Raw genomic sequence first — 27670 nt, 5'->3', positions numbered from 1 at the left:
CGAACAATATATTTACCTACCTGAATTGAATGGAGCAGCAAACTTAATGTCTAATGAGTCAGCAAGTTCCAGTATTTGACTAACATTCCTTCCTTTTGCTTAACTGTAGGCTTGTTGGGAGGGCACCGATGCTGGCTAATAAAGAGATCGTCAAGGATTAAGCAGTAAATTATGGTTGGCTCTAACTAATCATTTTTGTTTCATTGTTTAACTTCAACTGATCGTCAAAAACGGAGTAGCGCCTCACAGGCAGCCAACCATGATCATGCTCAATTCCAGTATTTGATTTTTGGTCTCCCAAATTTTAAATCCAGATTTCGTTTGGAAGATGTGATATTAAGAAGTAGAAACGGGAATTTTAATTCCAAGAAAATAGTTTTATTTTTTAGCCTTCTTTCCAAATATTGTAATAGAGTACCTATAGCTCGTCAATGTTATTCCTGTGACTTAAACTTGATACGAAGAAAAACAGAGTAAAAATATGTACAAACTGATAGCGACTACACTGGGCATGAGATCTTCAGACAACCTCATGGATGCATATTGTTTGACCCGTTTAAACGCGCTCCGTAGAACGCATACGGAGAGAAATACTGCGCTAACGATGGATGCGGCATCGGCAGTCCGGCCATGGACGGTGGCAGCGGCAGCGATGGCTTACCGTACGGGTGGTACCGCGCCGAAGAGAGCGGACTCAGGGGAGGTGTCGGGTAGGTTCTTTGGAACAGCGGATGAGTTGGTGGTAGCGATGCGGCGGCCGCAGCTGCAGTCGCCGGATTGAGTAGAGCCTCGGACATTGATGCAGCGGCAGCGTGTTGCGTACGGAGGTGCTGGAACAGCTCGTCGGAAGCTGCGAACCGTTTGCCGCAGTAGGATGAATCACTTCCGATCCAGTTGCACACGTAAGGCAGCTGGGAGGCCGCAGCCAGGGCAGCAAGCTGAGCATGTGCGTACATTGCGGCTGAGGATTGACTTGCGGCTAGGGACGCAGCCGCTGCGGCAGACGATTGGTAGTTTTTGCTTCCGGGATGATCACACTGAGTACAACCCGCGGGGCAGCCGGACGATCCGACTTTGCCCAGCATATGAGAGCTTAAGGCACACCCGGTACAGTATGGATCTCGACACACGGGCATCAACGAATCAGCAGCCTTCATTTTGGAGTAGTTGTAGTAGGAGTTCATGGTGGCCGCTTTCAGCATCTGATGGTGGGGGGACATTAGCGCACTGGCGGTCATTACGTCCATCGGGAAGCTCCCGTACGGTGAGTAGTAAGGTGGACCAATGGATACCGAAGTTGGAACCGTTGAGGTTGCTGGCTTCGGAAGGCTTTCACTGCTCGCCGAACTGCTGGTTGCGATTTCGGCTTTGGATGTCGAAGCGTAATCTGTGGCCGTATCGTTGGGTGCCAAATTCGGTGAATCTTTGGATGGGGTTCGGTTCGGACTTGAGTGACGCTCCTTGGCGCCGTTAGGAGTTCTTCGGCTGCTGTGCGCCAGCGAGGGTGAAGCTCGTGACGACGTTGCACTTTGGTTCGACTCACAGCGTCCATTTGTGGGAGGTTGCGCCATGCTGGTATTGGGATGTTTTGGAGATTTGTTCCTCGCAATAGGTTGATGACGTCCATCTTCCGGTTGTGACTTTGCCAGATCGTGCACCACCGATGAGGTTGATTCGTATGGCTTAAAGCTTGACTTGGGTGTATCGTTGGATGATCCGCTCGACAGCGTACCGGGAGACAGCTTGTCGCGACTACCCTTTGTACTCTTCTCTATGTTGGCTAGCAGCTTTGGGTTGGGTGAATCCGATCCGATGGCACTACAAGTCTGCGCCAAAAGCGCCAGCGGGCTGGTTTTGGAATCAAACTGCAAAATGAAAGAGAAATGGAAAAAGTTCTAATTATAAAACTGACAAAACAACTTTTCGCGCAAAACTGAAACGTGTTTATGTCTTGTCGGTCAGTCTGAATGATCATCGTGTCGGCATTGCGGCGGCCGAGGGTTAAGTAAAACTTGTCAAGTCATTTGATATGGTGGTGTCCATCAACTAGACGAGACAAGACGTATTCCGTGATATAGGGTTAAACGAGGCGATAATTTGACTTTTGATCATTTTCCGCTTTGATTGTGGCGGCGCGGCAGCCTCTTTCTTTTATTTCATCACATCTCTGAACTGAACGGACCACATAATGACCGCTCGTTGACTTGCTCGACTCGCAACCCGACCCCGACGGATGGCATTAATGCGCGAACAGGCAAAGGACACACAAATAAAGTTATTTCCATTTCATTCTTGCTCTTGGCGGCGGCTGCGGCCGAGAAAAAGATTTGCCGCCGGCTCGGGACGACTCTCGGACACTTTGGAGAGCGGAAACACTGACTGTTAGTGAGTGACGGTAAGGGGTCGTGCATAAACCACGTGGTCTCCTTAGGGGGGGGGGAGGGGGTCCAAAATCTGACCGAAAAAAACCATGAAAAGCCATGGGGGGGAGGGGGGGGTCGACGGCTGACCACGTGGCCTTTAAAAAAAATCTTTTCTATAAAAAAAAAACAAAAAAATACGCTCATTAAGTTTACTTATATGCATACATTTTTTGTTACACTTTAAAATCACACAACTATTGTGTTTAGAATTATTGCTTATATTTCAATGTCACAATATTTTCCAATTCAATATTTAATTATGTATATCAGCAGATTCATATCAATACTTTGAGCCTGTTATTGAATGAACACTTTTTAATACTCATGTAATTCCTTCTTACAAAAGTTTAAAAGCTCGTCAGCTGTGTGCTATCTTGTGACATAGACCATTTTGGTCAAAAATGAGTTATTGATGACGTTTTGCTATACTTTACAAACACTACAAGATGCTTTAACCCGATTTTGGAAACTCGCTTCCGTTTCCCGGATATCGCAATACACACTTGTGACATAGACCAATTTATCATCAAAATGATCGTGCACACTTGTGACACGTCATACATGTTGTTTGAAAATGTGGAAAATTTGTCTTGTTTTTCACAAATTTCTGTTGATACACATTTTCTGAAGGCGATACAATCTTTTTTTTTTTTGAAAATATACTGATTAAGTCGGATAAACTATTGATTTAAGTCTATTTTTGTTTGTATGGAAATTCTGTGCACACTTATGACACGTAGTACAATTTTACTTTCGAAACACACTTGTGACACGTGCTTTTCAGATTTTTGATTACATAATTTACTGCATCTTTTAACTGGTGTAACCAAATTAGTTGAAACTTGAGGCGTTTGTTAAGCGATAGTATACAAACCGATTGCTTGCGAACCGATTGCTTCAAAAAATTTGGCTCTACCATTCATAGTTTTGAAAATATTTATCATCAAACTTTAAAAATCGATTTTTTCGAATAGTACTAAATGGTCGTTGTCACAAGATAGCACACAGCTGACGAACTGTTAAAAAATAAAGTGACAGTATCCAAAGTTAATATACCCTAAAAATGCAAACAAAATTTCTTTTTTATGTTAATGGTATCTTGTAGCTAAAAATGTGCTTGCAAATTTGCATTGAAAGTAGATGTAGAAATATATTTTCAAAATCTTAGATCTTAGCTACGGTGATTATTGGTCCTATAAGTGATCGAAGAACCCAACCCCGCCTTTAGACGGGATTTGTTACAATTTTAATGAAAATGGTGCTATTTTGTAGCAGAAAATGTGAAAAACAAGCAAAATTAAAAAGTGACTGTAAAAACAAGAAAAAATTAGAAAATAGGCCAAATACTACCAAAAACAAACATAAACTAAACAAGATAAATGCAAACTAAAATACTTAAAATTAAACAAGCAAAACATAAAACAAGAGAAGTAAAGTTTTTTGTAGAACAAAAGTTGCTCAAAATGACTTCCTGAACACGGGAAAAATAAAAAAATTCGAAAAAAATTTGAGTATTAGAGGGTTAAGCTGGGAAAATGTCCTATAACTTCAACTTCATACCTCAAATAAAACCACTCAAATATATAGACACATTAAAATAATTTGAGTTTAAAAGAGTCACTTAATTTTCAAATACCGATATCAATATGTGAAATAAATTTCAATACAATGCCGTTAAAGATCAACATAAATAAAACTCCTTAAAAAGATGGAACGGTTTTTTCAACTCGTTGGTTGGGCATCCGTGTATATTGGACATACGTTGGGCGTCCCAGTGTTAATAATTTCAAAGATATTGAAAAGATTGGAAAAATAACTTATATTTAATTATTTTTTTGTATATATTTTGAGGTAATATCTCAGCAACCAAAAGTTGGATCAAAAATCTTAAATCGTAGATAATTTCCTAATCATTCAGATAGCCTATTTAAACAACTGAAAATATATTGTAAAATCAATTCCAAATTTAAGCTCAATCTTTTTTTAAATTTATCAAAACACGTAGTCGACAGCAAATTCAATTTAAAGTAAGAGTAAGACTTAAACAATTTGGCGGTCCATGATTAAAAGAATGGTTTTTAGCGCGTTGTCTACAACTTTGCCAAAGACACGAAATCGATTTTTTCGATTATTTTCACATAACTTTTGTTTGTACAGCCGTGCAATTCTCTACAAAATCGGTCTACAAAATCGGTCTGAAACTTTTTTGATGCCTTCGGTATGCTCAAAGAAGCCATTTTGCATCATTAGTTTGTCCATATAGTTTTCCATACAAATTGAAATATGAAAATTCAAAAATCTGTATCTTTTGAAGGAATTTTTTTATCTATTACGTGTCTTCGGCAAAGTTGTAGGTATGGATATGGACTACACTGAAAAAAATGATAAATGGTTATTTATTTTGCTGATTTTTTGTTTCACATTTTGTCACTTAAACAGGTTTTTGTATTTTTTTAATTTTGTCTACTTTTCAGAAATTTCCAGAACGGGCAAAAAATCTTTGTTTGAGTTATGAATTTTTAAATCAATAATGATTTAAAAAAATCGATATATTTATCGCAAATTTTCAACGCAAAAAAATTTCAACTTTATTTTTCGATGTAAAATTGAACTACAGTGAAATTTTCATAAAGTGCACCGTTTTCAAGTTATAGCAATTTTTAGGTACCTTTTTTAAAAATAGTTGCAGAAATAAATTACACAACTCGACTTTTTTTGGACACACTGAATCTTTGGAATCAATCATGTTTAATTAAAAAGAAAAGTAGCTTTAGATTGGATTTTTATGAATGTTAGGAATAAAATTAATATTAACATAAATATAAGCTTTCATATTTAGATAATTTCCTTAAAATAATATAAAAATATTTTTTCCTGAAACAAAACTTTTTTTTTATTTAATAATTTTGATTTAATGAAAATATTTAAAAGCGCATTTTAATTAAATCATGAATGCTGATTATATAACAAAGTAGTTTTAATTCTTAAAGCATATTTATTCTGGATGCAATTAATTGCACTGCAATTCCATAATTTTGAATGCATATGTTTTACTTAGTTTCTTGTTTTGTTGAGAGTTTTTTTTTTTACTTTCTGTACCTGTGATTATACTCAACTTCTGGGAAAATGTTGGTAAATCATTTAGGAACATTCCTCAACATTGTTTATTTCGATATAATTTGAAATGTTTTTACTGTGTTAAAATAACAACAGTAATATCGTTTTTTGACCCAAAGTCATCCCCACTGACAGCATATAATTTGTGGATAAACATTTTTGAAATCTAAACTAATTTTGTTTTTTTTTTTTAGATTTTTCGCTTGGGAGGAAAAAGCCACGTGGTCATATAGGGGGGGGGGGGTTTGCTGTGAAACCACGAAAAACCATGAGGGGGGAGGGGGGGGGGTCAAAAATACTCCAAAAAAAGGCCACGTGGTTTATGCACGACCCCTAATTTTTTTTTTTGCGCAATCTTCACTCTTTGCTGTGTGCGAATCCACAACCCGAGCGAGCGCCGACGACGACAGTTTGGACAGCTGACGAATGACGGTTGGGGCTCGTGAAGGCGTGAAATTAAATTGGACAGCACGGAGAGGGAAACAAGGCTTTACCCGGCCACCACCGGATTCTACAAAGCAGCATGGCCGGTCCGGTCGACAGTTCAAAGCTAAGCCTGTCAAAGCGAGCTGTTATGACATTTTGTTGGATGACGAGATTTCGAGTGTCAGAAACTTATTACATGCTGCGGGATGACGACGATGATGACGGCGGTGTCGCGGCAAAGGTGATCCTTGTCACTGTTTCCGACTGACATCGTGTGTCCCCCCCTCAGGTATGACAGGATGAACTGACTTTCGTTGAGTGTTAGATAATCAGAACGTGTAATATTAAAATTGGTTGAATATTGGATCTATAATTAGAAATCATTTTTCTAATTTATTCAAATTTGTTTCATACTGTTTTGCAAATTGTAAATATGTAATATTAAGTTTACTGCCCATGATCACAAAAATGACCTATATGTAAAAACAGGAACCTGTTAAAAACGCAAGACAAGTTTGTCTCACACCTAAGGCTACGTGTTAAGTTTTTCCGAAAAAACTTTTTTTTCAGATTTCCTGAATAAAGAATAAGATATATTTTTTCTGAAAGGTCACACGATTTTGAACCAAACTGCATCAATAATTCCAAAACATATGAAAATGCATTCATGTGAACAGGGGCAGTACAGTACTTCTTTTTGCTACCCCCATAGATAAACGTTACATTATACATACAATTTACAATTTTATTTAAAAACAAAATCTATAAAAAATAATTTCTGTCGGTAAGACCGTTTTCAGGGAGCCCAAATCTATCAAACCTTGAAAAAGTTTGTAATGTAACAGAAAATCAACTTCTCTAATTTTAATAAATACGCTAAACTCGGATTTGACCCATTCCAATCTACAAAGTGAACACACATTCCCTGTCACATTAACACCAATCTAGATATAAATTCCCTCTTTTTCTCGAGCTTGGGAGTTTAGGTGTTAATAAATAAATACTAATTGGCTGCAATATTGGATATTCTTATATAGATTTATACTGCCCATGTACGCATAAATGTCCCATATGCAAAAAAAAATACGCATTTGAAGTTTGTCCCACACAAAAGGTTACATGTTATGCTTTCGCGAAAAAACTGGATTTCTAGAACAAAGTACTGGATGTTGTGGGCTTTTCTGAAAGAGCACACGATTTTGAACCAAACTGCAAAAGTGATGAAAATGTATATGGGACATTTATGCGATCAGAGGGAAACCAGTGAGAATTTTGGCTCGATCCTCGTGCCGATTAAGGATCGTGCCAAAATTCTCACTTGGAAGAAGCAGTCTTAGAACGACGTTTGAGCTCAACGATCCAAAATCAGGTTTTTTTTCTGGATTTCGCGATTGGATAATACGAAGTATCAATAATCGACTCAGAACTGTTTACATGTACTCCATGTAATTTTACCATAATTGATATGCACATTATTCTGAATGCTGCCCGTACAAATTTCAAGGTCTTAGAGGCAAAGGATCCCGTGGTCAGAATGAGCTAAAATTTTTAATATAGCCTAATGATTGGTCAATAGGGTGCCCAGAATACAAGACTTTTATTTCAAAACCACTTAAGCTATTTTAGAATTCTGGGTCGAATATGAGCAAAATCGGTCAACATTAGGGTGACAAGAAAATTTATTTTTTTGAAAATTTTAGGCAATAATAAGTATCTGTGCTAGTTTGGAGCCAAATCGGTTAAGGTTTAAGGATCACTTTTTATCGTTGAAGATAGTGCGTCCATCCCGGGAATTCCCGGGACAAAAATCCCGGGATTTTTCCAAAACCGGGAATTCCCGAATCCCGGGATTTTTTATAATTTGTCCCGGGAATTCCCGAAATTGAAGAAAAATCAAATTTTATTCTGGAAATTCAGATTTGATTGTGGAAATAGATAACAAGTTGAATACTTAGTAATCGATAAGAATTTTAAAGCATTAAGATTTTTACTCGGCATACATCAGCTTTCATTTATTATGGAAAATTGTGAAAATTTTAGTTTACATAATGTATAGCGCTTTAAATATTTCTATTTAATTTTATATATTTATACAATTAGTTCACCGATTTCCAAATGTATTGCTCTAAAATCTACTGTAGCTATTCAAAATGTAGTGTCGAGTTTCCCCATTTGGCGGTAGTAACTCAATGATAATTTTTAAAATATGTTTTATATAAAACATGAAATTGAAAACCTGTCTGAAATTTTACATTGACCGGTATCATTTTATTTGTTTACACTTCTTGTTTTTTATTACATTTTCAAAGAAATTTTTCAGGCTTTTGCAGTCACGCCATAAAAAAATTTATGAAAGAAATATATTTATAAAAGACATATTCAATTTGAATCACAATATATTTTAAATTGTGGTTTATCCAAAATCCAAAGCACAACACAGATAAAAGACAATTTTAATTTCTTTTAAGCTATCTAAAAACTGCTGTCCTTGTTTCGATTGAACTTTAGATTATCACCAGTTAATATTGTTGAGCTAATTCTATGATTTTTAGCTTGAAAACATAACCAATATAATGAAAACATAGAATTTATGACTGTATCCAAAATTTCCCGGGATCCCGGGAATTCCCGGGATTCCAAAAATATTTTTCCCGTTTCCCGGGAAATTCAAAACCCGGGAAAATTGGACGCCCTAGTTGAAGATTATATGAGGAAAATCGCGAAAATGTATGGGGAAAACATCGCTTCAGGATATAGGCTGCAGTTAGCGCAGGTCTCGCCCAAAATTGCCCATGTGCGAGATTCTCGTAGGAAGATCCGAGTTGATCCTGATGAGTTATTAGCAATGCGATGAAAAGAAATCGGCTCATATACTTAGAAGAGCAATTCTCTACCAAAACCGGAAATGGATTTTATTTGTATTTTTTGATTTAGCTCAAACTTTGTGGGGGCCTTCCCTATGACCAAATATGCTATTTTGTGTCATTGGTTCACCCATACAAGTCTCCATACAATTTTGGCTGCTGTCCATACAAAAATGGTATGTAAATATTCAAACAGCTGTAACTTTTGAGTGAATTTTCTGATCAATTTGGTGTCTTCGGCAAAGTTGTAGGTATTGTTGAGGACTTTTGAGAAAAAAATAGGTACACGGAAAAAAAAATTGCAGATTTTTTTAACAACTTTTTGTTCACTAAAACTCAATTTCCCAAAATACGTTTTTTTTGATTTTCGAGATTTTTTGATATGTTTTAGGGGACAAAAATCCGCAACTTTTGAGCCATAGAGAAACATGGTCAAAAAATCTGCCGCCGAGTTATGAATTTTTGAAAAAATAGTGATTTTTGGAAAAAATTTAAGTTTTATGCAAAAACAAATTTGACATTACTTTTTAATGCAAAATTGAATTTGCAATCGAAAAGTACTTTACAGATTTTTTGATAAAGGGCTCCGTTTTCAAGATATAGCCACCGAAAGTTTGATTTTAGCGAAATATTTGCAGTTTTTCAATTTTTAAAAATAGTGACCATGAGTGACCATTTCTAAAAATATTTTTTTTGAAAAGTTCAGAAAATTTTCTATAAAATTGTCTAAGAGACATTGAAGATTGGACCTCTGGTTGCTGAGATACAGCGGCTTAAAGAAAAAGAAACACGAAAATTGAAGTTTTCTAAGTCTCACCCAATCAGCCCACCATTTTCTAATGACGATATCTCAGCAATTAATGGTCCGATTTTCAATGTGAGTACACGAAACATTCGTGAAATTTTCCGATCTTTTCGAAAAAAATATTTTGAAATTTTTAAAATCAAGACTAACATTTTAAAAGGGCCAAATATTGAATATTACGCCCATTTAAAATGCATGAAACTTCAATTTTTTCCAAAAATCACTATTTTTTCAAAAATTCATAACTCGGCGGCAGATTTTTTGACCATGTTTCTCTATGGCTCAAAAGTTGCGGATTTTTGTCCCCTAAAACATATCAAAAAATCTCGAAAATAAAAAAATACGTATTTTGGGAAATTGAGTTTTAGTGAAAAAAAAGTTGATAAAAAAATCTGCAAATTTTTTTTCCGTGTACCTATTTTTTTCTCAAAAGTCCTCAACAATACCTACAACTTTGCCGAAGACACCAAATTGATCAGAAAATTCACTCAAAAGTTACAGCTGTTTGAATATTTACATACCATTTTTGTATGGACAGCAGCCAAAATTGTATGGAGACTTGTATGGGTGAACCAATGACGCAAAATAGCTTATTTGGTCATAGGGAAGGCCCCCACAAAGTTTGAGTCAAATAAAAAAATACAAAAAATAAAAATGGTCGAAATCGGCCGATTTCGTAGAGAGTTGCTCAGAAGTGTATAAGGAGTATATAGAAAGAATGTAAGAAAATATTTTTTTCAAAAAAATCACCAAAAATCATGATCAACACGGATCGTTTTGCATCCTTCGACAAAGTTGTAGGGAATTAAATTTCCTATAATGCTGCAACAATGTTTTTCCCCATACATTTTCGCGATTTTCCCCATAAAAACTTCAACGATAAAAAGCGACTCTTAAACCTAAACCGATTTGGATCAAAATTGGCACAGTTACTTATTTTTGCCTATTGAATCGAGCCAGGGAGTATCCCTGTTGTCGATTTTTTTTTATTGTCACCCTAGTCCTACTGTTTGGTCTGCATGCTGCGCTACTTCCATACAAATATTCCCAAAAGTGAGATTTTCATTGCAAATTTAATGCTCTACAACTTTGTAGAACATAGCAAAACTTGACCCTGATAAGTTATTAGCAATTTAAAAATGTAATTTTAGTTTGAAAAACTTTGTTTTCACTAACTCCAGGCTCGGGTGTCAATGGGTTAACCTCAGCCAATTTCGCCAAAAATTGGCACAGACTATTAAAATAACCCAATAAACACATTTTCGCTCATTGAAAAAGGGGGTCATAATTTCAGGGCACCCTATTGGTCAACCTTCGATTTCAGGGTGCCCGAGAGGTATCCGGATTTACACCACCATTATACACTCAGACATTTATGTAGTTTCGATACTGAGTCGATGATATTTATGAAGGTGGGTCTAAGAGCTTTATGTGAAAAAGTTATTTTTAGAACATGATATGACAGCTTTATCTCTGTTTGAGAAGGAAGCCTAAAACTGGAAGATATCGATCACCATTCATGGTTCCTGGAGAAGCCCTGGAATATTCCCCCAGGCGGTCAAAACGTCAGTCATCTACCTTATCACTTCTAGTGAAAATAACATAAGTAGCAAAGCTAGTTGGTAGTTCCTGCAATGTAAACACAAATCACTCGAAACAGATATATTTCATTTCGGTTTTTTCGGTCCATTTCATCTCACATTATGCGGCTGTCTTTTGCGGCAGACACACACACACATACATTAAGAACAACAATAACAACGTACTAAACCGGGAGCATTATGAAAGGGAGTGACGGCTCAGCTCAGTGGCTCAGCTCGGCAAAGTGCTCTGAGTTGGCCGGTTTGGTGGCGGATGATCAAAGGCCCGGAACGCCGAGTAAACAAATGCGATTCATCTGCACCACTTTCGGCGCTGGTTGTGGCCGCGTACGTCCTTCATGGCCACATCGGATCACCACTGCTGGTGGGTCGGTTTGGGCGGAGCGCGCTCATAATACATATTCTGTGAAGAAGATCCATCCATCGTACAGAGAGAGAGTGAGAAAGCAAACTCGCTGAATGATGAGTGATGAAGAAAAGGAGAAGCCGCGTCACTTCTTCTTCTACTTCCAGGGATCGCCGGGACGGACCGCCCGGGAGAGCATAAAAGCACCGCCGCCGCCGCTGCCGACAGCCGCCATCACTATCGGCCAAGCCGCCACCGACTTTTCACTTTCAACGCCCGATTAACCTTTCTGCTTGCCGCCGCCAAACGGTGCGCGATTGATATGCGCTCTATAAACATCGTAATACAAACTTGACAGGCTACCAGGTTGATTTCCTTTCAGAGTTCAACGCGTTGGTTTGGTTGGAAGCAGCGCGCGCCCACAACGAAGATTAATTGGGAGCTGACGAACGGATGGACGGACGGAAAATTGAGCCGAAAACGACGCAGTGATGAAAGTGGTGCGGTAAATTAACTCGTGTTGGGAGCGATGAAGAGCATCCGGGATGGCTTCCCTACTGAATGTTGAGGGATATTGTTTGCATATCTAATTGCAAATTTGGCACCCGGTGTCAAAAAAGAATCTTAAAATAGGTATGCATTATTCAAGCACCGCATTCATTCTGTGTCGAGATTTTAACTTTCTGTAAAGTATTTTTAGGACAAAAAGACTGTGGAGCAAGCTGTGGAGTCATGGAAGTCGGGTCTTTTTGAGGAGTCGAAGTCGAAGTCGCTAGATCTCCAGAAGCTGGAATCGGAGTCGTTTAATTTATTGAGGACTGAAAATTGAGTTGTTAGATTGCATTACAGTCCAGACTCGATTATCCGAAGGCCTTGGCAAAATTTCACTTCGGATAATCGAATCACGAAATAAATATTTTTTTTGTCTGATTTTTGATTGTCGCCCTTCAGTATGACCTCTTAACTACTCTTAAGTGATTTAGAGTTTTTAATTTCAAGATGGCGGCCAAAACGGCGGTGATGAAATATTGAAAAAATGCATTTTTTTATTTAATAGGCAATCAACTATTCAAACTTTGCAAAAATTGTGTCGCAGAACTCGAATTTGATGTTAAAAATAAGAAAATAAATAATATGAAATTTTTTTTTTGTTCATGATTCGATTATCCAAAGTCCCATACAAACCTTCGTAATCGAAACTTCGGATAACCGAGGCTTCGGATAACCGAGGCTTCGGATAATCGAGTCTGGACTGTATACCGAATGACATTTAAAATCTAACCGGTAACACTTTTTAATTGTAATTTTTTTTATAAAAGTTAATAAATTGATAAATAAATGGCAATAACTCTACAACAGTGTGCTCAAACGAAATACCGAGTTTAATTGTAATTTAAAATCTTAAGATTATGATTTAAAAAAATCGAGAGAGTCTTTAAAAAAACGCAAAACACCGTTCTACACTAAACCAAAATTTCTTCAATTAAGCCGCAAATCGTATTGCAAGCCGCTCACCTTAATCAAACTAAATGAAAAAAATCACTATAGTTATCGGGATGAATTGTTTGTTTACATCCAACGTTACGTCGATTTTAGCGATTTGAAAATGTAGGTTATTATTCAAAATTTAATAGCAAATTGCTGAATAATTTTCGAATCGATTGGAACATAAAACGGCACGATTCGAATCGAGGGAAGGAAGATATAAGTGTTTGAAATCTTACAAGTTATTCCTGGGCCTGCGGCCCGGGTTTTTTTGGAATGGCACCTCAGTACCTTCGAGTAAGACGTAGTCTACGTCAAAACATTTCTGTCTCGGGTGTCAATGGGTTATCATTTACCAAAATTGCTCAAATTTGATACAAAAAATCAAATTATTCGCTATTCGAGCCTTGGCGTTCTCGATTACGAGATTCCTACTCGAAACTAGGTGTTCGAAGGCTTGATTGTTGAGGCAATTGCAAACCTCTTTTTACACCTTAGCTTCCATCCACCCCGGGATTCAAACCGACGACCCTTGGATTGTGAGTCCAACCAGCGACTCCACCGAGTCAGGACCCAGAGAGACGACTCCTACACCTGGATTGAGCTAACGACCTAACCTCTAGGTTAGACCGGGGCCAACATTTACTTCCCCGTCCGACGGAAGGCGTGATCAGATAAATATCGTCTCGAAAAATGCCACCGAGACCTTCTGGGATCGAATCCAGGTCGACTGGGTGAGAGGCAACCACGCTTACCCCTACACCACGGGTGCTTAAGAGCGAGTCCACGAACAGGGCATACCCCTTTGTATGGGACCTCGTTTGGACCTCACCAATCTGCCTGAAATTTTCAGGGGTTGTTTGTACATATAAAACTAGCATTTGGCCAAAATATGAGCACTCTAGGTCAACGGGAAGTGGGGCAAATCGGGACACAAAGTTTAAAGGTTCAAAAACGTCAAAAATCTTAAAAAGGTTATAACTTTGGCAAAATTCTATTAAATTTCAAAATTCAAAATGCATCTAAAAGGGCTCAAAAAATCCAACAAAATGCAGGATAGAACATCCTGATTGGTTGAATCTAAAGGGAGTTATTGGCATTTTAGTGAAAAAATAGCATAATTTTCAAACTCAAATAAAAAAGTGTTCCATCCAGATATCAACTCGGTTCGACCTGCAGCTTGTAGGGGACATCTGGGACTACCATCTGAGACTGAGAACGCTTTGAGTAAGGCAGTTTAACATATTAAATAGACACTTTTACTTTTAGTGAAGTTTTTGGTTGTAAATTTTTGCTCGGGGGACCCCTTAGATCCCATTTTCTGGTGATAATTTTATCATATTCGTGTTTCTGAGACAATTTCACAATAGAAACATAGATAAAAATGTTTATTTTGATCCATTTTAACCCTTTAAAAAATAAAAGTTAACAAAAATCTTCGATTTACATTTATTGAAAATCAAGTTCGTTTCCAAGGATACTAGATGACACCAGAAAAAAGCAGCTTCATAATTTTTTTTAACTTTTATTTTTTAAATGGTTAAAATGGATCAAAATAAACATTTTTAAGTATGTTTCTATTGTGAAATTGTCTCAGAAACACGAATATGATAAAATTTTCACCAGAAAATGGGATCTAAGGTGTCCCCCGAGCAAAAATTTACAACCAAAAACTTCACTTAAAGTAAAAGTGTCTATTTAATATGTTAAACTGCCTTACCCAAAGCATTCTCAGTCTCAGATGGTAGTCCCAGATGTCCTCTACAAGCTGCAGGTCGAACCGAGTTGATATCTGGATGGAACACTTTTTTATTTGAGTTTGAAAATTATGCTATTTTTTCACTAAAATGCCAATAACTCCCTTTAGATTCAACCAATCAGGATGTTCTATCCTGCATTTTGTTGGATTTTTTGAGCCCTTTTAGATGCATTTTGAATTTTGAAATTTAATAGAATTTTGCCAAAGTTATAGCCTTTTAAAGATTTTTGACGTTTTTGAACCTTTAAACTTTGTGTCCCGATTTGCCCCACTCCCCGTTGACCTAGAGTGCTCATATTTTGGCCAGATGCTAGTTTAATATGTACAAACAACCCCTGAAAATTTCAGGCAGATTGGTGAGGTCGATGCGAGATGGGTATGCTTTGCTCGTGGACTCGCTCTTAAAATAACAAAAACAAGGCTTCCGCTTGAGGAGCTTGGGGTAATTTTTCTTGGTAAAGGTACCAAGGGGGCACTCTATTCCTTGATTACGAATCATTTTATTCCTTGATTACGAATCTGAGGTGTATTTTTCGATATCTCTTGACGGAAGGGCCGTACCTTTAATTTTTTTAACATTTTGGTGTCTAAAGAACTTTTACGTAAATTTGGACGCTCGATTTGATGGCGTACTTAAAATTGTATTTTTAATCGGAAAAAATACAAACTTGTTTTTAAAAACTTTTGCTTTTTTCGTTTCTCAACTGTTTTCCGAAACCTGTTTTAAAGTTTACCGATTTTTGATTTTTCAAAATGTTTTGGATAGAAAATGGCTAGAAGTCGGCACAGTGCGCTCACTAGACCGAAATTTTGTTTTTACCATCAACCACGTGAACATTTTTCTGGAAAATCATTGTTGTAGCACAGAAGTTAAATTTGTTAAACGTTCGTAGTTAGGGTACGATGCACGATTTGTGGAGAATTGTGGGTCGTTATCTTCAGTTATAAATTTCCATACTTCACTTACTTCCTTAGATTTAGATTGTGTCATAATTTAACATCAGTTTTAAGCGCATTTGCAATAATTCGAAACCATTTAGACGTGCGCAGTAAGCAGGATGCTGATGCTGAGATTGTAGCTAGTATTTTATTGATGATTTATAACCTCAACTACAACCTTCACAAACAACTGAAATTCAGTAATCATGAAGAAAAACTTGTTTCATTCTACGTAACTGCCCCTGTTCGCATTTTCTTCACTTTTGAGTTAATGATCCAGTTTTGTTCAAAATTGAAATCTTTCAGAAAAGCCCAAAACATCCGTTACTTTGTTTTAGAAATCAGGAGGAAATCCTGGCTACGTGCGAATGCTTAGCAAATAGCCTTATGTGTGGGACAAAATTGCCTTGCGTTTTCTCAGTTTGCTGTTTTTTTTAGCAAATGGGACATGTATGCGAACATGGGCAGCAAAAATCAGTTACCGATTTTTATTATTATTTAGAACCTAAAATTCGAAATACTTTCAAATTCGGTTGTTTTTGTGAGCATATAGGAAATATGTTTCTAAATAAAAAAATAACTCACATCAATTTCAATAGCGAACAAACTTAAAGCTTTAACTATGGTACAACGCAAAATCGATTTCCTCAGCTTATAAGAACAACAGGCCTAATGTTATAAACCAACTTAATTGTTCAAATATAATTTATGATGGCAGGTACATATAATTTAACGTTTTTCGAGTTTAGATATTCTTTTTGCAGTTGTTCGCTCGAAATCGCAACGCTTCATCGAATGCTAATTACGTGCCCAAAAGGTGTTAACAAACCAATTAACACAGTCTGCTCGCATGAGTGCGGTCGGAATGCACTGCAGTTATTGAACACTGATTACAGACACCTGATAATGAAACGAAACGCAAGCTGACTGCATTGTGTGAATGAGCTGTCGTACAAGGGTTGAACTTCCACCCGCGCTCATTCACACTCTTGTTTGGCTTTGGCTGCTAGACTTTGAAGGCAAAAACGGCACTTTGAGCGGGGGCTCAGTTCAGTGTATTGGATTTCCTGAGACCGCCGGCGAACATGCCTTACATCAAGTTCACACGCGGCTCCCAGTCAGCTCCAAGTCAGAAGCGATAAAAAATTACATCACTTGTTGATAGACGAATGATTAATGTTTTCCTTTCAACCTAATTGTAAGAACTGAGAAACCGCCGTCGTAGTCAGGGCTGAGCTGTACGATTTTGAACTAGTTAGTCGCTGTTGGCGGGTTTAGGGCGCCAATGTTTTTGGCGAGGGCGCTTCTCCTCGTAGGGCGCCTATATTTGTACAAGGGGCGCCAAGTGATGAGCGGGGGGGGGGGGGGTGGAATATGCTGTTCGTTTTTTGATTACAAAAAAAAAATAACAGCTACGTTAGCAAATGAAAAAGTGAGTTTCAGAAAGCCACATAACTTTTATCCATTTGCCCATCGGCAAACTGCAACAGTTATTTAGCAACAGTACGAGTATGAATCCCCTATTCGGAAAGGTAATCAATTTTCATACAAACATATTTCATTTAAAATCACTTCTCATTACTTCTTACGAACAAATCTAATCTAATCTATCTAATCTAATCTAATTACTTCTAACGAACAAAAACAATTTAAATGATAGCGAAAAAGCGAAGGATTGATCTTAGATAGTTTACCAACATTTTCCAAAAATATGATGGAATTTGATGAATCGTTTAAAAATTGAAACTAAAATAATGCTCTAATACGAAGCAATGATCAAAACAAGTAACTCAGCAGTGTTACTCTTTCAAAGGAATCGACCCATTTCAAAGAACCTATTAGAAGGTTGATTTTTTGAAAAATCATTTTTGGTGAAAACCGTACCCCACATATATAAAGCTGCCAAAATCGCGGGTTTTGTTCTTGGAATGTGACATTTTCAGCAAACGTTTTTTAGATGTATCCTACTCTACCCTTTAAACATCATTAAGTTTCATTGAAAAGACTGAGGAATTGCAAATTCCATTAAAAAAATCATTTTGACCCGATTGCACCCCTACTGAGGTAACTTTATTAATGATTTGGCAAAAATAGCCACTCCAGCCGCAATAAATTAAATCATCGCAGCGAACAAAAATGTATATTTCAAACACAGATCAGACCCTGATATACCATAACACCGGTCATTGTATGCTAGCGATGCATAAAACGAACAGTGTGAACAGAGCGAACAGCAACGTAGCAGCATCTAGAAAAAGGAAAGAATCATCAAAACGGAACACGTTGAAGCGCACTGCTAGTTGATTCAAAACAAACGCGGCAGCGTTTCGCGGCGCAACTTGGCAACTTAGCAAATTTGCAAAATGCAAAGTTTCTCTTGGGCCCTGCTGAGGGCGCCAAATGGTTTAATGAGGGCGACATTTTTGTTAAAGAACTTGTTAGTCGACGACTAACCTCGACTAACCTACAGCTCAGCCCTGGTCGTAGTGGTGCAGCGAGTTGTTTATTTCTCCTTCGAATAAATCATAACCGATATTTCACGGTTCGCCGAGGCTGATTTCCTTTAATCTATCCTGGCGAAAACCAAAACCACAACCGACAGACAGACTGACCGACCCCGGCAAATCTTTCCACGGTTTATCGCACGCGTCAATTTCACTTGCCTTGTGGTGTGAAGTTTCCGTTCCTTTGGCGAACGAACGTGCTGCTTGTTGTAGAGCAGTTCTCTAGGAAATGGCAATTTTTTACTATACTTTTTGTATTATAACCTCAATAACGCTCAACATAAGTTTTGAAAACTAATTTCCATCGAAATCAAATCAAATCAAACATAAAATTTGCAAAAATGTCTTACTTCTTTACGATCTAAAAAAAAAAAAGCAAAGCAATCCACTTTAACGACCCCCGGGTCTTTTGTGGTCTCTGTTGCAAGTTTCTGCTCATTTCTAGGCGTCCGAAGGTTATGTGTGGTGAGTCACTCAAAACCTCTTTTACGCTAATGGACCGACGTTTTACTTCCCCATCCGATAGAAGGCGTGGTCAGGCAAATCTTGTCTCGAAAAATGCCACCGGGTCCGTCTGGGATTGAACCCAGGCCATACTGGGGTGAGAGGCTACCACGCTAACCACTGCGCCACCGGACCCGGCCTTTACGATCCGTCATCAGGATAAAACCTTCAAATTCAAGGTCCTATAAACGTATGAATTAGAGCGTTCATTTTCCCGGGGTTGCAAAACTCCCGGGAAACGAGAAATTTTCAACAAATTTCCCGGGAAATTCGAAATTTAGCAAAAATTATTCTGGTCCTGTTTCTGATTAATATTTTGCAACTGAGTTGTATAGAACAGCAACTTTAACGATCAAAATGAGTGTGAGGATCAATGAATGGCTTAACTGCTTGTAAAAAACCATGCAACTTTGAAAAAATATAAAAAATCTAATTTTTTATGCTCTATTTCGAATCGTACCAAATCAAAAAAAATATTGGTTTTGTTTAGTTGAGAAGTCTTTTCAAATCAAAGTGTTTGGATAGTGAAAATCTATGCTCCACAACACTAAAATTGCTTTTAAATTTGTCTCAATGACTATAAAGTTGACATGAAAAAAAATCATACAGAAATAATGTTTTTCATGACAAATAGCTTGTTCAAGAACAAATTATACTTTCCCATAATTTCGCTACCGGTTAGCGGGTATTGGATTGGACCACACACATGGCCTAGTAAATTAGATTAAAATAATTTCCACAGTGTGAAACTGGTTGAAATTAAACGATATTTTTTCATATTTAACTCTCTTACGCACTTGGTAGCTCACGTGCTTAATCAATTTATAACTTCAAACAAGTAATTTCTCGAATAATTTAAAAAAATCTACTCGAACAACCCAATTCAATTTTCATCCAATTTGGTCAAGGTGAACAAAAAAGTTAAACAAATCTCAATTTTGATCTGGTCCGGAAAAGGTGAATATCTTATTTAAAAAAAACAAAATTCGTTCAAATAGGTTGTATTGGAATTACGGGTTCTTTATCGGTATTTTTCGGTGAAATTAAATTCTCAAAATTAGAAGAAAGGAATGAAACTGATAGGTGGAGTTTCATTCCTTTCTTCTAATTTTGAGAGTTTAATTTCACCGAAAAATACCGATAAAGAGCTCGTAATTCCAATACAATGTAAGGTGATTAAAACAATTTGGGTAATAAATAATCAGTCCCAATACTGAGCGATCAAATAGGTTGTAGAAATTAAAATAGTTAATATTCATTCTATAATAGCGTAATTTATGTTGACCAACATATAAGCAAACAATATTCCTAGTTGAGAATGAATGCTTCAGAAATAAATATTATCTGAATTAAACTTTGACATGAAATTTACATGAGTGCTTCCTATCGACCAGATCACAAATTATAGGTTAGGTTTTTCGGCTTTTCGGTCTTGGCGGGAAAATTCGAAACAACGCTTATTTTCTCGTATCCCGCCAAGACCGAAAAGCCGAAAAACCTAACCTATAATGAAATTTACAGACAAGTTGATCAGTAAAACTGATTAATAAAGAATAAAATCAAAACAGGTTCTATAAATATTTTTTTTTGTATAACTTCTAAACATTGGTGCCTAAAAGGAAGGAAAATATATACTTCCGCTTGTATTTCGGGAATTCCCGGGAAATTCACAATATGCCCAGGAAACGGGAAATAATTTTTTCCGGGAAATCCCGGGAATTCCCGGGACGGGAAATTGGACGCTCTAGTATGAATGACAATAGCTTATAGCACCTTTACGAAATAACTCTAGAATTGTTCAAATCGATCCATTATACTTTAATAAATACTTTATCTATAACTAAAATACCTAATTTTATAAAATTTTGTTCGAACAGAATTATTTCATTTCAATGGTCTTTGCTACAATTCATATATGTGTGTCAAGTATAAATTTCAAGTTTAACAAACATTTGGAAAGATTCTTTGTAAACATGCATGAAGACATATATTTTAAAATGCCTGTTTTCACCTTTATGAAAAAATATCGCTTTTACAGAGACCTGCTCTTGTAGGAATGCATGTAAGTTCGTCTGTTTGCATTGCATTTCCAGTGCGGCGACTACATCGATGTTTACACCTCGATTTGCTGAATTCTTATGAATTCGAACCGCCAACCGCGGGCTGGGCCGGCCGCTTTCCAAACCTCGGAATTAACAAGTCATAAATTTAATGCTTATTAATGAAGCGTGTTGTTGGACTGAGTTTGCTTGCCTTTATTTATTCCGCCATAAAACAGCAGAAAGTTTATGAAATGGTACAATAATCGTTAATGAGAGATTCGTGTTTTTCGGCCCCGCGGGCAGTACAAATGAGGCGAGGAAAGATAAAAGTCGGGCCGAACGTGGGCGGGTCGTTTGATCTATCGGTTCTAATTACATAAACTAATTAACTTTCATTGAAATAGAACGCCCTGAGTCGGTGCTGCGGTCGGACCGCGTGGTTTTATTTGTATACACATCCCAGTCAGTGGAGGTACGTGTAGTTGCGTGCTTGGAGAGTAGAGGGTGGCATGAATGGAACAGCTCAAATTGATGGTATGTTTTGTGTACAAACATTCTCATTCACGCTGGTTCTTAAAATTTCATGTTGGTGATGACGGAGCGAGGATTTGTTTTGCTTTTCATTGCGCCTCCCCGTTGTTGGTTGGTGCAGTTTTTGTGGAAATCGAGGGTTTTGGAAGGTGGCGTGAGAATATCTCGTTATCTTTTTTTTAAGAATCGTTTTTCACACACCTTAAACTTGTACACATTTTATTTAAAGTTTTTGTCAACCCAACTCCCCCCCCCCTCTCCCCCTTCAAAGTTGGCCCGAAAAATCAGGGGCATAAAAATATTTTTTCAAAAAACTTCACAATTTCAATGGGAATTTAAGTGAAATCAGCTGAAATGAATTAAAAATGCATACCCCTGCGTTTGGAATTATTTTGAGGATGTTTGAGTTGATTTAATTCTCTTTTGAATTCTTGTATCGAAAAAAGCTTTGTTTTCGCTAAAATGTTTGTTTTTGAAAACTAATGATTGCAAAACAACTGAATTGGTGTGAAATGCATTTTGAAACACTTTTTGCATTCAAATGTTGAGACTATGGTTTGTTTTTTACATTTTTAAATTAAATCACTTATCGAAAATTGTACCTTTGAAGAGACTTGTTTGCAACATTTTTAAAGTCACACGAAATATTGTTTTTTAATTGTAAAAACAGTGTTTCTCACAGTGGGTACTAAGCCCTACTAGTGGGGAAACCGTGTAATAGAAGAAGTTCTATTACATTTCTATTCTATTCTATTACGCTAAGTACACAAATTTTCAGGTTTTGTAGAAATGGCTTAAATCAAATATTAAATTATTATGTCAAAATATATAGTTTTGAATTTTCAAATCTCAATAAGGTTTTAGGTGCAAGAAGCTGACGGCAATTTTAAAAACATTTTTATAACTTTTTATCGGTTATGTTTTTGCTTTGAAAACTGTTAAGTCTTATACAATTCAGTACTATATTAGAAAGCGAATAGCCAAATTTGAACCAACCACATATGCAAACATTCAAACATAAAATATTATTCTTAATCAAATATCATAGAGAAAATCAATCACCTCGGTAAGCTTGGATTTATCTTTAGAAAAAGGAGAAAACACTTTCAGCGAAAAATTTGTTGAGCTATTAAACTGCTGATAAGCTGAGTGAGAACAAAATAGGCACGTTCCCCCTACTAACTCAGCAGTGAAATCATCCGATCGTACAAAGTAGCGCAGCTTCCTGACGATGTTCAATTTATAATAACCGTCAGCAATGCGCCAAAAGGTTGCGCGGTTAAATTCTCCTTTCAGCTGTCATCGTAAACGTTAATTTATGACTTATGAAAATGAAAATATAATACCAAAAACAAGATTTACGTCGGTCGTGAAACACCTTGAAGTGGTTTATTCGCTGGCAGCAACTGGGAGCAACTCCATGGCGGGCAAGGCCTGCTTGGATCGGCTAGTCCGGCGATGGTTGGTGGGGTGGCGGCACCAAAAAAAAACCTGCCTGCTTTGACACGATCTCCTTCGATTCGGTGCATTTGGTTGCATGCACCGGTACTGCTGCACCTTCGTAGTAGGCCAAACTGACTGGCTATGGCCGCATATCGTGATCATGGCTCAAATTGGATGCTAATTAATTCAGCAGTGCTGCGTTTCACAGTCGGTTGTCGGTCCGCTGAGCCCTGTAGCAGCATAAATGCCGCCCCGTCGTATCGGTATCTACTTATTATGATCGTAAAAATCTAGTTACGTTAATTGACACATTTTGATTGATACGTTTCGTGTGTAATTCAATTAATGTGCAGACCAGTGGAGTTGAAATGTTTTTCATTATTTTTTTGCTGCTACTAGACATCTTGTCAGTTATAATATTCGTGGTGGTCGAACGTGTTTTTGGTAGGGTGGTTATATAACTAAGTAGGTTAAGAAAGGACCAAATTTAAAAGTATTCGTCCTTTTTGACCAACAAAAAAGTGCCCCCCGGAAAACAAACCAGTCAGTTCATAGTCGATTATCCGAAGTTCGATTATCGGTTTTATAGAAACTTCGGATAAACGAATTATGGACAGAAAAAACTTTTCTCACTTTTAACACCAAATCCAAGTTTGGCGACTGATTTAAAGGCGTGTATCGTACTTTTGCGACAAGTTTTGCATCATTAGTTTGTCCATATAATTTTCCATACAAATTTGGCAGCTGTCCATACAAAAATGATGTATGAAAATTCAAAAATCTGTATCTTTTAAGAGAATTTTTTGATCGATTTGGTGTCTTCGACAAAGTTAGGTATGGATAAGGAATGCACTGAAAAAAATGATACACGATAAATTTTTTTTGGTAATTTTTGATTTAACTTTTTGTCACTATAACTTGATTTGCAAAAAAAATACTATATTTATTTTTTTTGTTATGTTTTAGGGGACATCAAATGCCAACTTTTCAGAAATTTCCAAGTTGTGCAAAAAATCTTTGACCAAGTTATGAATTTTTGAATCAATACTAAATATTGGTCGCAAAAATTTTAAAACTTCATTTTTCGATGTAAAATCAAATTTGCAATCAATAAGTAGTTCAGTGAATAGTCGCAGTTTTTCATTTTTTAAATTAGATGTTTGCTCACTTTTGAAAAAATATTTTTGAATAGCTGAGAAAATTCTCTTAATTTTCCTTTTTGAAGTTTGTTGATATGACCATTAGTTGTTCAGATATTGCCCTATATTGCCATGCAAATGTTTAAAAACAGGAAAATTGATGTTTTCTATGTCTCACCCAAACAACCTACCATTTTCTAACGTCGATATCTCAGCAACAAATGTTCCGATTAACAATGTTAAAATATGAAAAATTCGTGAAATTTGCCAATGTTTTCGAAAACAATATTTTCAAAATTTTCAAATTAGGACCAACATCACAAAAGAGCGTAATATTGAATCTTTAACCCTTATGAAATGTTAGTTTGACAATTTTGAAAATATTGTTTTCGAAAAGATCGGAAAACTGGAGAGTGGATGAATTATTTTGACCGAATTTTCATGAAAAGGCATTTTAAAGGCTTGTTTGAACAAATTTTAGCCGGCTAAGCTGAAATTTAAGCATTTTTTTTTATTTTTTATTTATAGAATCAAAATAAAATCATCAAAATCATAAACATATCAAAGAGACACCCCGTCCTTGATCCCGACAGATCGTGTCTGTGAACATTTTCAGCTGCGCGTGAGCGGTTTGATTGACATCACGTTTCACAAGCCTTATGTTGGAGGTGCTCAGCTCTCGTTGCAACAACATTAGCACACGTATCACTCGTTATGGCATGTAACGTTGACGGTGATAGTATCTCGAGGCTTGTTTTAGAGCCTAATTTGCCATTAAATGTGTGTTGACTGCAATTTACAGCCTCGAAGCTGAGCTGACAGACCAGCAGCTTTTGTGTGACCAGTAGGGTGATATTTTGGCTTTCCAAATATTACACCTAAGTGGCGGCAGAAAAATGCCCTGCAAGTCATAGTTTTCTGCACCACGCAAACATTCCGTCGGCAACAGAATGCAAAGCAATTCCGACAATTTGTTCAGCATTTCGCATTATTTATGACTTTTAATAATTTATGCGGTGTATGGAACATGTTATGCACGTTCGTTTTTTAATTGAAACACAAATTGAAAATCGTCCAAGCCTTACTACTGACACACATTCGCACTCCACAAGCCTGCTGCTGCTGCTGCGGTCGGAATAAGTTGTTAAAAGCGCTTTGGGTTGGTGCAAACAACAAGCTGCCACTGACTTTTGCTGGTTAGTGCAATAACGACGGCTGCGGCGGAAAATCCACACAAACGACAACACGCGCGGCGAACAGAGGAAACATAATCCGCACAAAAGCGCAATATCAATAATACACAATACATTAACCACTCGATATTGTCTGGTTTGTGAACGAGAAGTGCATAAAGCACACACCGACACACAAACCGACACCCATTCTGCCGTGTGAGTGTGTGTGTGCGAAATCGAGACGACGAGAGAGAGACCCTTTGCATACAAAAGCCATAAAACATCGCATTTAAATAATATATACGGCCATAATTTATTGATAATAGCTTTTAATGTGGCACATTCAACGGTAGAAAACTGCAATATATTAATAGATTTTATTGAAATCTCTGCCGTATAAATTATTGGATAAACGATGCTGGCGACGAGGCTTCCGGAGAGGACTTGGAGTCCCACGGTTTGTGGCCATTGTAGTGTGCGCAGTGGCCAGAGGTAGAATGGATGAAATATTGACCACGCCAATGAGCGCGCCCGGTACGCGATCATATTCGCGTCTTCAGCACGGGCGCGCAATCTTTCAGCGATCGCCAACATTTTCACACTAGGTGGCATTTTCGCTGATTGCAGCTACAACTCACAGGCCCATTTGGGGTCACCCCCCACGCAGGGAAGCCATTGTTGGGGTTGGGATTTTGTTAAAAATATGAGAATTTGTTATCAAACTTATTTGATATTTGATATTATGAAATTGTACAGCCCAATTACAATATGTTGAATTCAATCGGTTTTCCAAATTTATCAACTTTTTAGACTCTATTGAGCAATTCCAGCTCAAATCAGGTTTTTTTCTGGTACTTTTGTACCCGACCCTCTCCGATTTCAATAACACTTTTTAGACATGTTATCCCAGGCCTATATAAGCCATATTTGTGTATATGGAGCCAGTTGCACTCGATAATGACATTTGAGAAGGGCGTAAATTTTTTAAATATCTTTGTATTTCGTAATTTAAATATTGCTGTATCTCGAAGCCGTTGCATCGTATCAAAAAGTGGTCAAAGACAAACTTGTAGGAAATTGGACGGGCTTTCTGTTAAAAATAAACTGAAAGAAAAATACTCGCCACTTCTATGATAATTCTCTATTTTTTTAAGCTAAATTTAAAGGTGATGTCTCGATTATTTTTTCGTTCAAAATTTTTGTGGAAATAGCCTAAGATGTTATAAAAAAACTCACAAAAATTGCAGGATTGTATGCCTCTCCTACAAAAATACAAAAATCATTTACTAAAACTGTTTTTTTGTAAAGTGGTCTAAACGCCAAAATTTTCAAAAACCGATAGTGGGAATCGATTCCCCAGACAATTTTACATAAAAGTTTCCATATTGACCATTGTCCTATGTCCAATCCTTGTGAAGATACAGCGATTTTAAAAATAAAAATGTTGAAAAAATAGGTTTTTTGGTGGGGCAAACTTATAGGAAATTGGACGAGCTTTCCGTTAAAAATATTTACAAGATTGAAAAATCAAGTCTGTCATATAGAAATTGGCAAAAACCACCAAAAAACCTATTTTTTCAACATTTTTATTTTTAAAATCGCTGTATCTTCACAAGGATTGGACATAGGACAATGGTCAATATGGAGACTTTAATGTAAAATTGTCTGGAGAATCGATTCTCACTATCGGTTTTTGAAAATTTTGACGTTTAGACCACTTTTCAAAAAAAAAAAACAGTTTTAGTCCTGAGTCCAATCCTTGTGATGATACAGCGATTTTTAAAATAAATGTGTTGAAAAAATAGGGGTTTTGGCCATTTCTTGAATTGATTTTTCAGTCTCGTAAATATTTTTTTATTGGAAAGCTCGTCCGATATCCCATAAGTTGACAGCATTTCAATTGGATGTATGGGCTCACAGATATAAGCTTAATTACATTGCTTATAACTGAAATCATGCTTTTTTCAGTGTTATAAAGTGGATGGTATCAGCCTGGATAGTAAATAAGCTTGCATAAATAATAAAACGAGTAACGAGTTATTTTTTTTTTCAAAAATAGTGCATGGACCTTGTGTGTCCTAAAAATAATAATCTTGCTAGAAATCTTACCAAGTGGATGGTATGTCTCTTCTTAAACATTACAAATCGTAGCAACATAGCAAAAATACCCATGGTAAAGTTGCATGAAAAAGCAAGCACGTCACCTTTGTGAGCAGAAGCATGTTATATTGTATGTAAAAACTTGTACACAAAAAGTATGTAGGTACGAAAGAAAAAAAAATATTTTGCGCAATCCAAAAATAACAGCAATTTTGATAAGATTCTGATTACTAAGTCCGCGCCCCAACCATCTTGGCTATATTGCCGCTGTACAGTTGCATGCTACGCTTTCTGTGTCCATGTTTTTTCATGTTTTTGTATGCGATTTTACACAGATTTTATTTACTGTGAATATCACTCCAGTTTACGATACTTACACAGAAAAAAAAGTTGAATTTTGAAAAGTTGAAAATATGGTAGGTTGAATATTACCCATTTTTGAGTAATATTCCATAAAAAATGTGTAA

The 27670-nt window shown here is 36.8% G+C and overlaps 1 protein-coding gene across 1 annotated transcript in view; it reads right to left on the bottom strand.

The window, feature by feature from the left end:
- Positions 1-362: 362 nt before the first annotated feature.
- LOC120430177 (zinc finger protein Elbow-like) overlaps positions 363-27670 on the bottom strand; it is a 40678-nt gene continuing 13370 nt past the window's right edge. The window contains exon 2 of the mRNA XM_039595258.2: positions 363-1865. Within this exon, the coding sequence (XP_039451192.1) occupies positions 531-1865 (1335 nt within the window). The 3' untranslated portion in view covers positions 363-530. The remainder of the gene's footprint in view (positions 1866-27670) is intronic.

Source organism: Culex pipiens, chromosome 2 (genome assembly GCF_016801865.2).
Source record: "Culex pipiens pallens isolate TS chromosome 2, TS_CPP_V2, whole genome shotgun sequence".
In the NCBI taxonomy this organism is placed as follows: Eukaryota; Metazoa; Arthropoda; class Insecta; order Diptera; family Culicidae; genus Culex; species Culex pipiens.
This window is presented reverse-complemented; position numbering and strand designations above follow the sequence as displayed.